Genomic DNA, 16,933 nt, shown 5'->3' on the forward strand with positions numbered 1-16,933 from the left:
TTCCATTTCAAGATGTGGGAGTTAAGACCTCCGTTTCCCCAAGCGCTGCGACCATGAGTGGGCGTCCGGTGCCACGAGAGCATTAATATGGATCAGCCTCCAATCCGGCTCAAGCCGCTCGTTCACGTTACATTCTTCACACCTTCTTTCATCTCCAGAGATGATCAAAAGCTCATTTGGGGGGCTCGAGATGGAAGTCGTAGACATAGCACTCACTCACACACACACACACACACATTCATCCAGGATACTTGACACATATACAAACTCGCCATCCTCATCCTTACCACCCGCCGACCCCCGCCCAGGGCGTCACTGTGACATCAAAAGGAGCTAAGCACTTTGCATCGTGGGTAAGATCTGGTAGCGTGACGACTACAGACTCTTTAGTCTCATTAAAGAGTTCTAGGAGATGCAAGTCTCGCATTAAAGAATCTCTGGAAACTTTCTTTCTGTGTGTCCCTTCAGAGAAACTCACTGATGTGACGCATGGCAAAAGCAGAATGTGCTTTTCATCAGCCTCCAATCCCACACAAAAAAACTAATATGACGTAACTAAGGATGTTCAAATCCACTTTTTTTTTTCTCTCCCAGATCGATAACAGTATGAGCCGGTAAGTAGTGTCGATGTTTACTTAAAAGTGTCTTTTATGCAAGGGGATTACAAGAATGCCTCCAACTAAAATATGTTCATATACTTTGGATCTTTAATCAACTGAGAAATATAGCTTTAGAAAACAAAAAGTGATTTTGTGGCACAACTTGCCCCCAGTAGTCAGAATTCAGTAGGGTAAATTGTGCCATTGATAACCGAAATCATTTTAATCTCACAAATGATAATGCTATATAAAAGGAAGACAAATTTAATTCATTTTTGATGGCCATCCTGCAGATTTGTATCTCCTTTCCAACCTCACTGAGGTATGGTCTTCCCCGCTTTCCTCAAGAGGAGTTAAAACCCTGTCTTCCTTTTGTATCTGGTGATATGATGAATTTTGGTCAAAATTTAAGAATGGCGTTTACTTTTAGTAATCAAATATAAGAATGCAGTTTACAACAATAAAATACAATCAAGTAATAGTATAGAGTAAATCATCAAAATTTAGGGGAAATTGTACCATTGGCACAACTTAACTCAGGTCCTTTGGCACAAATTACCCCAACCCCACCATTTTGGGAAAAAATGCCTCCCCCAGCTGTTTTGAGCCAGCATCATGCTAGCCAAATAGACTCATGATGTAGCTTACTAAAACATGTGTGAACTGTTTTCAAAGTTGTCTTGTTTAAACACAGCCATCAAAAAACCGTAATCATAGAAATTTTACCTTGGAGAGCAAAACATTGTTTGTGTCTCCCTTTTTTTACCGAATGAGCGAAATGGATGTCTCTTCAAGAATATGTGGTCACGTGACCAACTTCTTCTATGGTTTTCTAAATAATATGAGTTAAGCAGCAAAATCCAGCCGTTTCTATCCATCTCAGGGAGCGGCCACTTTGCTGTCGACTGAAGATGTCATTAATGTTGCTCAGGTCTCAGGTAACAACCAATCAAAGTGCAGCTTCAGAAAACAGGTGAGCTGTGATTGGTCGTTGCCTGAGCAAGAGTGATGTCATCTTTAGTTGACAAGAAGTGGTAAAATGGCCGCCTCCTGAGATGAATAAAAACGGCAGAATTTTGCTTCATAACTCCTATTCGATAAATGTAATATTCATCAGAATGTCATGTTTAGACTGGTGAGGTCACATGTAACATATTATTGTCAAGAAATGTTTAAGGTTGACTCCCATTTTAATGGCCACTGTGACTAGATTAGTCTGGTTTCCAGGCTACGATACCGTGAAATAAAGCCGGCTATACAGTATAATATCTTGTTATGGGTACTCACCCACCCCTAGAAATAACAAGTCAACTCTTCATAAACACCCAAAATGTTTATTCTGTGATATTGCACTTTGAAATTGCCTCCCGATGCAGCTAAAAATACATTTGGATGAAGGGTCCTTAAGCGCACAATATCTTGCTTAATGAGTGAAACTTACTAAATGTACAGAGGGAACTAAAAGTGGAAAGAAAACATGGAGGTCAGAAAAGTTTCTCACAGCACTGATGAGAACTTTTAACAAAGGATGATTGCCGATAGTGAGTAGAATGTTGCACCCTTTTACATTTACATTCAACAGGAAGGGAATAAGACCCAGCTTACAATCATAAATACATGTTTAGCTAAGTAGGTGACATTTTAATATATTATTTAGAATCAATTCTCATGGCAATAGGTATCGGATTACAAAATCATATTCTCACTTTGCAAGGGAATATTCACACCTTTTAGTCAATGTCTACTTCCGGCCAAATAGCTGCTCAGACCAAACGCTACCTACAGTATATGGAAAACCCCGCCAACAGGTTTTGCTTCATTTTGCTGGTCCTCTCAAAACAAAATCCCTCCCACCAGCCATCTCGCTCTCTGCCATGTCCCGGGTGGGTGCGTTTACACAATACCCAAAATACGTGCCACCCACCAGTTGCAAGGCATGATCACCCTACAGGCCACTCGGCAGCCTCTGTAATGGTACGGCCACGGGTGGTAGCCTCCCAGCGGCTCGCAGATTCTCTGGCAGTGGGTGTAACTGCGACGGCACTCTCGGCAGCAAACGCCCTCGTGGTCCAACCTGGGGTCAATGCTCATGGTATCCTCCCCCTCAAGGTTATTCTAAGAGGAGGCAGAGGACGGAGATCGAGGTGTGATTCATAGGATGCTGTGCATGCAAACACGCGGACAGATCGATATTTATCTACTGAGCCGAAATATCATTAAAACACTTGTTTTTCTACCATTCCCCCCCCCCAGCCCACATTTTTGTTATTAACTCATTGACGACTATAGACGTCAAAAATTCATGTGAACTATTTCTATTAGCTTAACAATTTTTCATTGAATTTCATTTTTTATGAAAACCAATTTTTTTATTGTACATTAATAACAGATATAAAATTATCATGCGATTAATCACGATTAAACGCCCCTTATTTTTAATACTTTTTTTAAATTAGGCCCGTCAGGCGCTTAAATTTTTAAATTGTAATTAATCACATGACTTCACTAGTTAAGTAACGATTAATCACAAATTTGATATCAGTTCTAAATTTACAATAAAATAAAAAAATCCTAGGTTTTCATACTCTTGTTAGCAAGAGTGGATTTTTTTTTAAACTAACAGAAATAGTTCAAATGAATTTTTGACGTCTATAGCCGTCAATGGCAGTGAATGAGTTAACATCCTGGATTCTCACCCTTGTTGTGAAATATTTCCTTTTTTCAGCACATAGGGTTCAAACCGCTTTCTGTTTACCCCCCGGTTTCAAAAGAAGGAGGGGGCGGTTTACTCTGGCGGGTAAGAAAGAGGATTAAGAAGAAGAGAGAGAGAGAAACGTGTGTTGAAGGGACAAAGATGTACTATGGCAAGAAAGGTCAAGGGTGACCATGTGTATGTATGGAATCTGTGTGAGCTCAGCAGGGCAAACAGGCCAGAGGAGGAGAGAGCTGTGGAATTATTCATTGAGCCGCGCCGCTGAAAGGAAAGTTGTCCTAAAGAGCCCCTCACATAAGGAAACAAACGGACACGCTGAGATTTGCAGTGACAATCGGCCGCCCTCCGCCGCGACCTCGGCATCTGCCGCTGTGAGAAACTCGGCTCCCACAAAGCCTCCTCAGGTAGACCGCAGATCCGAGCCGACAGTTGCGGCCAGGCAAAAGGGGAAGAATTTGCACCTCCGTGCGTGTGACTCACCTGATAGGGGTTCTCCGGGTTGAACTCTGCCTCCACGTCCTCTTCTTCCTCATCCACGGGTGCCTGACGGCGGCGGCGGGGGGCGGCTCTCGCCTTTCTTTGCCCGCCTGCGTGACATCGAAAACTTTGGAGAGCACAATGGCGATGCTGCAGGACGCCGTGTGATCGCAAACTTTTGGCGAACAAAGTTGTCTTCTTTTTTTTTAACACTTTCAAGCTCGTCTATGGCCAAAAGTATGTTTTGAAACTACTATTGAGACTGTGATGCCATTTGTGACTACAAAATATACAGTGTATATGTGTATGTTATATACTGTGTGTGCGTGCGAGCTGTCAAACGGTACAAAAAAAAATGTAATCAGATGAATCACATCTTAATCACTTAATTAAAAAGGCTTTTAATGCCTGCCAAATTTCAAGAGCACCTGTCTTTGTGTTAATTCTTTCGACATTTAATGTTATGAGGACGTCTTCAACATTTTTTGATCCACTGCACACTCTCATCCTCCTCTTTTTCTACTCAGTTAATTACTTGCATAATTTGAAAAGAAACAAAATGACACCAGTAGTTTGTCATGAGCGGCTATTCTGAATGTCACACGCAAACATTTATTAAATGCTTTACTTTAATGCATGTAGTTATGTTTATTGCTCAAAAACAAACTGTGCTACCTTTAGCGTAACCAGCCGCTGTTATGCTAAAGGCTCATCTGCTGTCAAAATTAATAGTGCGATTAACCTGCGTTAATTCATGATTAATGCGATCATTTTTGTGATTAATCAATCTTTTAACACCTTAACTTTGACAACACTGATATATATACACACACACACAAACATACACACGTATACATGTAATAATCTTTTCCTTATTAAAATAAAATATAATTAATAATTGAAAATAAAATATTTAAAAGAAAAATATATATTATTAAAAATTAGGGGCTTCAGGCAATAACAATTTGTAATCGTAATTAATCGCATGACTTCACTAGTTAACTCAGGATTCATCACAAATTTTATATCTGTTCTAAATGTAAAAAAGTGCTCAACTCGTCAACTTTATGGATCACTTTAAAAGCACCCATACGTATCGTCTTTTATTGAATAGATATACTGTATCTTTGAAGGAAATGCCACAAGTTCATTCATATGTAAGTAAAATGACAACAAGAATCTCATTGTATCATACAGTGTCAAACTTGAGCTGTAACAGTGTTTTAAGTGGGCTGGAACGCACCGGTACGAAGCTTCGGCACTTCTAAAAAATATCCTTTGGGCGTTCAGGTCTTTTTTAACATGCAAAGAACGTACCGTCAGCGTTCTGGTATAATAAATAATGGCCCCATAGTATAGCTTGACAATGCATATTTTGATCCCAAAATGCTGTTCTGCCGAGCGCCGCTCATCCACGGACTTACATATAGTATGGAAGTCCGTACGCTCGTTACATCACCAAGCGCACGATTACTCCAGTAGTCATATACATAGTATTGACATGGCGTCACCGACCCCCACCTATCGACCCAGCAGGCCTTTCGTGGGGCAAACGGCCAGCGAGACAACGCAATCAAATGCTGAGGAGCGCTCATGTTGCTTACTACAAGTTACTTTGATTCATTCATTTGTTCATTCCTTCCGGATTTTCACCAACCGCTTCGCAAAGATGTGAAATGAAACTTCACATGCCGGTGTCGATACCAGATGTGATCGGGCTGCCAGATCGTATCGGAGTCGCCTAACGAACACGTCACGCTACGAACTAGAAATGATCCAATTGACATCAAACATTGGAAAGAAAATATTAAAGATGTTATTTAAATTGAAAAAAATGTACGGGCTGAAATTGTAAAAATGTAAATAAACCTAAGAATATAAGAGCAAGATATATTGAATAAATAATCAAATTAATTGCCTGAGATGTGACAAATATTGTCAGTTTAGATTGCTAATGTGGTCCTATTGTCATTAAGACCATTTTTGTGATGTATTGTGATTTGTGAGCTGCTCAAAAAGAAACCAAACCAAAGTGAACACGTCTGAATCGCGCATTTCGTTAGCGCTGCTGTACTGACGTCATCGGCAAGATCGACGGCGCTTCAATCTATTTTTTTTTATTTCTTAAATCTTCAAGTATCCTGCTTTTATATTCTTAGGTTTATTGACGTTTTGACAATTTCAGTCCATGCATTTTTGTTATTTCATATTTTCTTTCCAATGTTTTGACGTCAACCGGATTTTTTTTCTCCAAATAACTTTATTGTACACTTGTAAACGGATCATCTCCAGCCAATCCTGTAGTGTGACGCCATCGGTAGGTGACCCCGATACAATCTGACACCGGCACCGCCATTTGCCCAACATTGTGTGCCGCTCCATGGAATGTCGAATGGGAACGGCAAAGAAGTTACAAAGCTTTTAATTATTACTTTATTATTAATTACAAAAGCTCTATCCAAAGGATTTCCAACCGACAAAGTCTACCAAAGTGTGTTCGGACCATTTTGGTTAAGGTAAGTGTAAAAATATGATGGTAAAAATATTTTGACCATAATGCAATCGGGATATATGTGAGCCGCTAGCCGTGGCTAGCTCTGGCTAAAAATAGATTCGTGGTCAAGATGTTCGATTTTGAGATCTCTCCAAATACCCTCCTTAAGGTCTCTTATTTTCCTTCCCAGCAGCCCGAAAATTTAAATTGTTGTTAAAGTGTACGAAAATAAGTGATGAATCAACAATGCTGTTGTTGTTGTTTTCGTTGTAACATGCTAGTGCTAGCAGCTAGCGCGTTCGAGGGAACTAGCGACTTGGTTTAAAAATAACCCGAGATTCTTCACCTCGAATTCACAAATGATAAATGCACATAGCAACCAATAAAAGCCGAAAGTACAGACGACGCAAGAATGTCCGTGTTTTGAGAGCCAAGCCATCCTACCTTAGAGCATACGTTTTCAAGTCGTCCGTTGCGGGCAGTATCGGCAAATGTTTGTAATCCAATCGATTCCACTAACCAAACGTTTCAACGTGTACCGATGCAAAGAGTGTTGAGCTAAATCTTCTGCATACGTCTTGCTTACACAAGTAACGTTAGAGGAAGCTGCGGGTGACATTCGTCAATAACAAAAGAACATTCGGTGTAAACTCAATAGAAGCAAAGCTGACTTCACGGGAAAGTTGCCCGACCATGAGGGCGGGATCGCGATCCCGTGACGTCAGTGAATACTCTGTATAGACCTGAGAAAAGTGTGCTTATGTCATTCAAGTCGCCCGCTGTAAAAGTGATGCTATCCCGATGCGAGCCGACACAAACGCGTGTGTAGTTCTTGAGTTAAGAAAATGAAATGAAAACGCTACGACGCTGTCCTGGCTCAAAGTTTCAAAAAAGATCAATATCAGACTCTGAGGTGGATTTGCAGGCGGACACAGCAAAGCCGGCGGCGGCCATCTTGCGTTGCCACACCTACAGTAAGTTGAATACATGGACTTTTCCGCTGCCTACCTTTCACTGATGTTTACTACTTTTCAGAGTGTATTGTGGGTAAATTAAAACGCCCTAAGTTTTCGTGACCCCCTCAGTAGGGATTAGGGTGCACATTCGGACACAGCCAGTCATTGTGCTTTATAGAAATAGGAGAGTGCCACCTCTTAATGTCGGACTGGATATCTACCATTAGTTCCTATCTAACTACACTCGGCTCACCATGTGGTAAAGATAATGACAATCACCTGAACTTTGATTTGTGTTTTGATATATTTTTCCAATGAATTAGAAAAAAATCCCTCAGGAGGGGAACATTTGCATTTCCTGTCTATTCAATTTCTTTAAAAAGCAAAATGACAGAAAAACCCGCCAGGTTTGACGGGCCTTCCATTAATGTTGACGGAATGCCCGCCACTGCCCTTGAAACGCGTGGACTCGTGAGTGACGTCAGAAACTCAGACTTCAGCTGGGGATGGCCGTTCATGCGTGTTTTCACTTTGTAGCATTTTTGCTGTTCGACAAACAGCTTTTTTTTCACTTGACTTTAGCAGCAGTGTATTTGAAGCAGATATCATTTTGGGATCACGTACTTTAAGTGAAGTTTCCCGCATGCGCTAATGTGCCAAGGGTTGGCACATTCCTACCACTACTACTGCTGCTGAGCGAGCTGAGTAGACAAATTGATGCCAATCCCCGCAGGCGTCATGGCTCGATGTCCCAATTTGTTTGTCTGACATTCAGCCATGTTTTTATGCTAATCTTTAATGTATGAGCCGCGTGATTGCTTACTGGTAGAGTAGGTGGGACGGAGCCAGAAGATGGGCAGATCCCCACACAAATCCTTGATCTTGTCGCTGAGGAACGTGGAGTCAGACAGCGGCGCGCCCGCCGCCACCCACACGAGGTCATCCTCAAACTTGGCCGGCATCACCTCATCCGCCTTCGAGAACACAAGCACGTCATGAGCCTTCGTGACCCCGAACGGCTGCGGCAGGCCTCAAACCTCGCGTGATTCGTCGTGTTAGCCTTTTTGACGAGCATTCGAGACCCTCGCAAAAACAACAAATCAAGCGAGGGACCCTCGAGGCTTGAGCCCGCCGATCTTATTTGCGCTACATTTCGCTGAATACATCATGTCACAACTCATCTACATCTGCAGGGAGGGGAAAGATTGATAAACTAATGAGGTTTGTACGGCTGCAAACATTCATACTGTATTTACATCCAGAAGGTGGAAGCTGTTTTTACTCAGAGGCATTTGTTGCTGGGGATCGAATCCGGCAGGCCTACTTCTGTCTTTTATTTTGTCCGGCACAAATGACTTGCTAGAGGGGAAAATACAAAGGCGGGGGTCCTTCTCCACTGCACAGCTAATAAGAGTTTATTTGACCCATTCTCTCTGGCTGGGGTTTGTGTGCGCGCACGTGTGTGTCTAACCCACATGCACTATGCCATCGCTCTAAATTATAGCAAATGACAAGCCTGCAGCAAGCATTAGAACATCTCCCTGTTTACGCACACACATGCAACAAAACGATCATTTCCAAGGCAAAGAGAGACGCTAACATAATCAAGCACAAAAGCGCAAATGTGAAATAAATGATCATTTATGACGCAGAGAAAAGCAATAAGAACAGCCTTGCGTGGTAATGACTTGTGTGTGCGCGTGTGTGTGTGTGTGTGTTTATGAAGGCAATTCTGGTGATGTGGATTTATGTGGATGTGAAGCTTATGGGGAATTAAATGATTTTAATTATCAGACAGCTTCAGTTGAACAATCACAGTGACGCGCGTGTGTGTGTGTGTGTGTGTGTGTGTAGTCTTGTTTTTGTTACATTTTGGGGCCAACATTGTGGGATTTCACAGGGTTGTGGGGCCCACCCGTCCATGTGGGGCCATTTTGCTGGGCCCCACAAGTTTAGACCTCTTTTTGAGTGTCAAGACTTGGTTTTAGAGTTTAGGTTTGAATTGGGTTATGGTTGAGGTTAGGGTAAGGAATAGGGGTAGGCAATCATTTTTGATGGTTGGGGTTAGGGGGAGGGGCTAGGAAATGCATTATGTCAATGAGATGGCCCCACAAAGATAGTAAAACAAACCTGCGTGTATGTGTGTTAAGCATTTAAACAGTTAACCACCTATTTTTAGCCATCTCAGGGGGCGGCCATTTTGCCACATGCTGTCCAGTGAAAATGACATCACAGTAGCTCAGGGCTCAGGTAACAACCAATCACGGCTCAACTTCAGAAAACAGGTGAGCCGTAAATGTATGCAATATCAATCTATAGATGTGGGTTTGCAATTCAGTATCAAATTTAAAGAGACTAAATATTTTATTTCAGTCCAAAGAGAAATTGATTGACCTTGCTTTGATTCATGCTTTAGTTAACTAATAAATGATATTATGTTAAACTGAGGAAGGTTATAAATGACACAATGGGACACAATTACGAGTAGTGTTAAAAATTGCGTCCACTGTTTTGAGTTTTCATATCTGTGATTCTCTTCCATTTTTTATTATTTTTCTAAATCCCCCAGGCCGTAGTAGGAATTACATTTCGTTATAGTGCACTTGCATGCATAAAAGTAGCAGAAATAACCTGTAGTCATTCAGCAGGATGATTAGTTTTTTCCGTATTGTTCCTCCGTCAGGCAAGCAGATAAAACAATTGCAAAATGTTCTTCTAAAGTGTACATGAAAGTTCTTCTACTACCGGAAGAGAACACACAACTTAAAAAGACACGCTCAACCCACCAGGTCAAAGGTCATCGAGTCCTTGTCAAGACCCTCCACATCAGGCAGGCGGGCCTTCACCTGGGTCTTGATGAAACACTTCTCGCCACCTGAAAACCGGATTCCTGTGATTCCCTACAAAAAAAAGTATATTTTGAATCCATCCTGTTTCTTTACGTGCACTCTAAAAACATTTGGGTCAAAAAGGGACAGACAATGTTTTGGGTTATTCATTTAACCCAAAAAGTTGGCTCAAAATGAATAACCACAAAGTCCAATTTTTTGGGGTGTTTCATTTATTCGTGTACTTTCACTCAAAACAATCGGGTAAAAAATAATAATTCCAAGTTGGGTCAAAAAAAGGCCAATATAATAATTTTGTGTTTATGTAAATAACCCACAAAACAACCAGATTTCGGGGTTTGTCAACAACAACAAAACACAAACAAAACTCCGGGGGGGTGGCTGGGGTTGGATGTTGTGCCCGCCCCGCTCCGGTGGGCATCCTGGCACCTCGGGCGGGCCCCAGTATCCGGGGGGCGAGCCCTATCGCCCCGCCGGCCTGGTCCCATATGCCCGCCGGGGTCCCGGTGGGGTGGGTGTGGGCTTGGTGGGCGGGTGCGCCCGTGTTGGGGTGGGGGGCGCTCCTGCTCCTGGGTTTGCTCTCCGGCCGGTGGCCCTGGCGGGGCCCGGGGGTCGTCCTTTGGCGCTGCCGCGGCCTGGGGGGCCCTGAGGTGTTGCGCTTGCTCTGTCCCGGCGGGGGTCGACGACTCCCCTCTTTGGTGGAGATTTTCATGCATGCCGGATCCACCACACCAGCATCTACCGAAACTCAGACACAATCTGCTTCCTCCTCAGGTCATTGAATCGGTGGAGGTTGGTGTCTGTGGATCTCACTCGGCTTCGTCTGTCCTTCCTTCCTTTCCTCAGTCTCTCCTTCGGTCTCTTGAGGTCTCCCTGATTTTTTATTTTTTGGATTTGTTGGAATCTAGATGTTTCTTGGGTTGGGGAAGAATTCTGGTGGGTGGTGTCTGGTCGGTGCTGGATTTCACCTTCCTTGGTTTTCTTTGGTCCCCTCGGGTCTCCTGACGGCGGTGTTCGGTTTAGGTGAACGGTTTGGGATTTTTTTCTAATAGATTTTTGGTGAGCTAACAAATACACGCACGCACGCACACACGCACGCACGCACATACACATTCTCACCCACATACAAAAAATATATATATATATATATATATATATATATATATATATATATATATGAATAAATAAATAAAAATAAAAATAAAAAAAATAAAAAATAAATAAATAAAGAGCAATGATGATGACATTTCCGAATGAACAATACTGAGCTCTTTAAGGAAAAAAAATAAAAAATAAAAACACAAACAAAACAAGTAGGGTCAAAATGGGCCCAACAAAACTTTTTGGGTTAGTCCTTTAAGCCAAAAAGTTGGGTCAAAATGGAAAAACCCACCCAAAAACTTTTTGTTGTTGTTTTTTTTTGTTTATATAGAACAACCACCAAATACACTCTAAAAACAGGTGGGTACAAATTTGAAAAATGGACCGATCCACTACTTGAGCCAGTTTGACCCAACTTTCTCAAATTGTTGATGTGTTGTTTTTTTTCACAAACAGGCCCATTTTTCTTTAAAAAATTTTTTTTTGGGGGGGGGGGTTATTTTATGCAAAACAATCCAATTCTTGTGGTTGTTTTATGCAAAATAACAGAGAAAGTTACGTCAAATTGACGTAAGTAGTGGACCCCCCCAAAAAAGTTTTACCCAAGTACATCAAGTGTGTGATGTTGAGTTTACTGAAAATGAGTGCATTTGAGATTCAGGAAACTTATTTTTAATGTGGTGTTTTTATTTCCAAACATGGGCGCCCTGAGGTGTTTGCTCACTCACAATCTCAAAATCGTGGACCTCCACGGCCTCGTCCGCCCCACTGCCGGTGCTGAACTTTTCCATGTTGTTCTCTGTGTCGATTTCCATCGTGCCCTCCTCCACTTTGCCATTGATGCTCATGCTGTAGTGGACATTGTAGACCTGTGCGCACACACACACACACATACGCACACACACGCGCAGGCACACACGAACACACACAGGCATGTAAGGTATGAGAGTCACTCCCAACCCGAGTCCTCTCTCTCACATATATTGGGGGGGGGGGGGGGGGGGGCAACTCCCCCCCTCCCCCATGAATGCTATGTAAAATAGTTTTCTACTGGCATCATTACATTATAAGGGTCTTCAGCGATGTCATGCCATTGACAAGAAAGTGTGGTATCTTCGTAGTATTTGGAGGAGGAGCTAACGTCAGCTTGTCAGAAAGTAGCCACGGCCCAAGTACTGTTCCAGTTGAAAGTACGCATAAAGCAAGAACACCCGCATGTTGATCTTGTCAGCTAGCTTAAACCAAGGACGCACCGATTGGTTACTTGCGAAGGCTTGTCTCGGAAAATATCTCAAGATGCATTTCGTGCTACAATCACAGAACCACGGCCGTTCCTGTGTACGTTCTTGGGAAGTCATTCAAGCTAGGGCTGCCACTGCATCCACTTCCACTTTAAAAACAGTTGGGTCCAAAGTAACCCAATTATGGATAAAAAATGGACCGATCCACTTTATTGATCAATTTAACCCAACTTTTGGGTTGTTTTATACACAATGACCCTTTTTTTTACCCATGCAAGTAAAGGATCGAACCAATATTTATGAGTTGTTTTACACAAAAAGACCAATTTCTTAACTCAAAGTTGGGTCAAATTGACCCAAGTAGAGGATCGGTCCATTTTTGACACATAGTTAGGTTATTTTTGACCCAACAGTGTATAGAGTGTGATTTAATGTCCTCACCCACAGGTTCTGGATTTATTTAGATATTGGATTGATTTCGATTTTCTTTCCTTTTTCTTTTAGTAAATTGGGGGAGAGAAAATCTTGTGGTATATCTGGTGGGACAAACCGAAACACAAGTTTTTTTCCATTAATTTCAGGTCAGTGGCCGTCAATCATTTTTCAATCATACAGATATATCATGTCACCTTTTTTGTTTTGTTTACAAAAATTATTAAATGATCTATATACTGTAGGTCTTCGTCATTAAAAGAAACAGGCAGAAAACTACACTTTCTCCCTCTCCTCTCGCACACCTCTTGCCCCTGGACCATCAGCCGGACCAGAGAACCCCCCCACCCCACCCAACCTTCCAAGATCCTCCACATACACAAGGGCTCCATTCATGCACTCACTAGTGTAACGTGTCTTTTTCGTACACTGCGAAAAAAGCAGCCTTCGGTTTGGAGTCGCCCCCCAAAAGCCTCCAGTTTGTGCCCAATTCAAATGTGTCTGTGCCTTTTCCTAGAAGTCTGTCTTGTGTGTGCCTAGGAAGGTTTTTATTAAGTAAAGCTGCTACTCCTGCTGCTGCTGCTGCTGCAACCAAATGGATTTGTCAGGCAGAACAGACTTAATGTCCCATTTAAGTGCCTCATCATAGCGCACGCTTGAATTCACAGGAACAACAGTCTTACGTGTTTTTCATTGTTGTTCCAGAAGTAGAACGCTCCAACGGCCCCCAGGAGGAGCAACAGGGCCCCGGCGATGAGCACCGCGATCCCGGCCTTCAGGACACGCCCCGTGGCTGCAGGTTTCTCGGCCACGCTGGAGTACGCCTGCAAAATGCACAAAAACATCCTTCATCAATTATCACGGGGCTAACATCGGATATATTTAAAAGTGTCTCCATGATGACGTATCTTGGACGGAAGATAAAATGTCCCACCGTGCTGAACAATTAAGAGTGAAAGAATAGACTCTTACTGGAGGCATGAACTGCTGCAGGTCCTCCGGACCCGCCGAGGCGATCGGTACTTTCTCAGAGTTCCCGGCCATGACTGGAGCCAAACACCTGAGGATCCCTGTAACACTCTTGCTCAATGGGCCCTCTCTCTCTCTCTCTCTTTCTCTCTCTCTCTCTCTCTGAGGGGGAGGAGGCAGAGCCCACCCACCCTTCCTCGGGTCTCGTTGCGCACGACGCACATGTTTCCCCCCTAGTCACGACCCACTGAAACATCACCGAGTGTTCAGAATTTTGCCTGACCGGCGTGTGTGGGCAGACCAAGGTCTATGAGTGATTAATGATCAAGCTAGGAATTCATAAGAATTTACCGATTCTGAATCCATCATTGGCATTGCTGATCGATCAGATATCCTTATTGATGTCTCTGCCATATGGACGCACATTTATGCCTCAATGTTATTTTATATCACAATCATTTATATCTAAATTAATTTTTTTCCCCTTAAAAGGACATAATGGCAATTTTATTGGATATTTTCTTTATCTATGGTGGTGGCCAGCCCGCATGTAGGGGACAATTTGGGATTCCGTAGCAAGCAAACCACATGGCTGAGAAGTCTTTGCTTTTTATCCACAGTCATGGTTTCTTGAAATAAAATGCACACATATCCAGAACCTTGCCCAACACATTCATTAAACAAGGAGGAACAAAGATAAGTAAATGGCAACGTTCATAATTGTGAAGAATTAATTGTGCTTTTTAGATAGAGTTTGAATGAAAGTGCCAACAATCTCAGGAAAAAAAACACACAATGATGTTGGCCAATGGAGACATTTGCTCACTCTGATTGGCTGTTAGCTAGCGAATGGATGAAAGGATGGATGGATGGATGGAAATGTTGTAACTAACTGTTAAGCTGAATTTTCGCGAGATTTGTGAGTACACAAACCCCCGAAAATTTTTACCGATCCGTTTTGTGCAAGCCAATCACAAAAGCGGTATTGTGTTTGGGGGCGGGATATGCGGCTGTGACGAAAACCGGAAGTGCCGTGGCCGTGGGAAACAAATATACTTGGGGCTCCGGGTGGCGGCAAATTTGGTGTGGCCCGGTGGTGGGCCACGCAACCCACTTGTACTTGGCCCACATACCTCAATGAATTACGGTCCTTTAGTGGGCCACATCTGGCATCCACCTGTGGGCCACCTGTGGCCTAATTAAGGACCACATCTAAGCCAAATCGTATAACCATAGCTGGCCCTATGTTGGGCCACATCCGGCATCCCAAATGTGGGCCTTTCTATCACCATAGCTGGCCCTACTGTGGCCCTACACTGGACCAGACAACTGGTTTCTGATATCTCATTTAAATAATTTAAAAAAAGACTCCACAACAATTTCAGCATTAATAAAATATGTTTATTTTCTCAATAGGACATATTTTCTTGAAACAGAACATTTGTTTTTTAGTTTCAGCTGGTTACAAGAAATACTACCTTAATTGTAAAATATTTCAGCAAAAAACGCTTAGAATAAGAGTTTTGTAAAAAAAAAAAAAAAAGTATACTAAAAACAAACACTTGAATCAGGTCTCTTGAAGCACTCTTAAACACACACAAAAAATATTCCAAAAGCATGCATAAACTTCATGCATTTTATTTCTACTTATAGGGATACTTGACTCGTTGAACCATTTTCAGCAGTAAAAAGTTTCTATTGTGAGTATAATTATTCATCATTATTTTTCATGTACAAATAAGACCTTTATAAACTATTTTTTTTCCACTTGCTATCGACTGAAGATGACATCACCTGTGCTGAGGAAGTAGGTAACGACCAATCATGGCTCACCTGTTTTCTGGGTTTGGTCAGTAAACTGAAATTTGTTTCCAAAGGTATTAATTGTACATGAAAAATAATGAAGTTATCAAATTAATTGTGGACAAAATACTAACTTTTCGCTGCCAAAAATGGCTCACAGAGTCAAGTATCCCTTTAAAAACAAGGTCAACTTTTACATCAACCTCATGATTTACTACAAACAAAGTATATAATAAACAATGCATTTCCAATATATTCTCCCAGAAAAAAATTAAGCAGTACGTTTCATATTTACGACATTATTGGCAATTTGGCATAACGTTAAAATTGTTTGACTTTGAAGAACTTCTCTCTGAGAGGTTCATGAAATTTCATTCGCTGAATTCACACAGAAACTTAGATTGTTTGACCAGAAACATATTGATAAGTGTGTGTGATGATGTAATATTATTATTTATTTTTTTTATTACTGTGTAGGGAAAAATAATAATCTGAAACTGCATTTAAGGGTGGGACAAGACTGGCTATACATACATGGCCCAGAGTTGTAAATTGATTTCTGGGCCAGATGCGTCACTCAACAACTGGCCCTCATCATTTTTATCCGTTGCCGCCATTGGTCAAAACAAATGTTTGATCCATGCATGTGCACAAGTTAGGCATTGCCCAATCTTCTTGAAGAATTGTAGAGGATCATATTGGAGCGGTCCCAGATTGATATTGTGGAGAACTCCCTTGAGTGATTCACAATATCAATCTGGCTATTTCCAGGTTAGGGTTGGTATCCTTTTCCCGCTCCCTAAACTCCACCTCTGTATGTAACTTATTCTAGTCCCACCTATGTTAGACCTTTTTAAGATGCTTATGTAACTTACAGGGCTATTTTTTTCCCTAGTGTTGGTTCACAATTCCGCATCATAACATCCCACTATATATGTGGGCAGACCAAAGTCTACTCAGTAATTATCCATCCAATTTAAGTCAACATTTATCCCACACATTTTTCTCCTTCGTCCATTTACCTCTAAATAAGTGTTGAGTGTTTGAGTTCAGTCTTTATTTGCCAGTAAACCTATCTATCTGGGTGTAGACGTGTACGGTCCGAAACATAATAATGGATTAATTAGAGACACAAGACCCAAATAATCACTGTTGCCCTTTAAAGTGAACATTTTTGAAGAGTAGATGACTGGATTGTATTTCATTGGGTTGTGATTCATTCATATGGCCACAACCGGTGTCTAATTTAATTCATGAGGTGATTCAAAATGGCAAATCAATCAAGTGTTTTGCTCGTTA

The 16,933-nt window shown here is 41.9% G+C and overlaps 1 protein-coding gene across 1 annotated transcript; it reads right to left on the reverse strand.

Moving 5' to 3' along the window:
* Positions 1–1,913: 1,913 nt before the first annotated feature.
* On the reverse strand, positions 1,914–13,951 carry LOC147182030 (leukocyte cell-derived chemotaxin 1-like). The gene is made up of 7 exons (XM_086079593.1): positions 13,835–13,951; positions 13,546–13,686; positions 11,918–12,058; positions 10,026–10,139; positions 8,063–8,213; positions 3,793–3,899; positions 1,914–2,714 (listed from the first exon to the last, which is right to left on the reverse strand). Exons 1-7 carry the CDS (start codon positions 13,904–13,906, stop codon positions 2,493–2,495), a joined length of 948 nt encoding a protein of 315 aa, XP_085935719.1. The 5' UTR covers positions 13,907–13,951; the 3' UTR covers positions 1,914–2,492.
* Positions 13,952–16,933: the final 2,982 nt, after the last annotated feature.

Source organism: Leptonotus elevatus, chromosome 1 (assembly GCF_054856555.1).
Source record: "Leptonotus elevatus isolate MCC_2025b chromosome 1, RoL_Lele_1.0, whole genome shotgun sequence".
In the NCBI taxonomy this organism is placed as follows: Eukaryota; Metazoa; Chordata; class Actinopteri; order Syngnathiformes; family Syngnathidae; genus Leptonotus; species Leptonotus elevatus.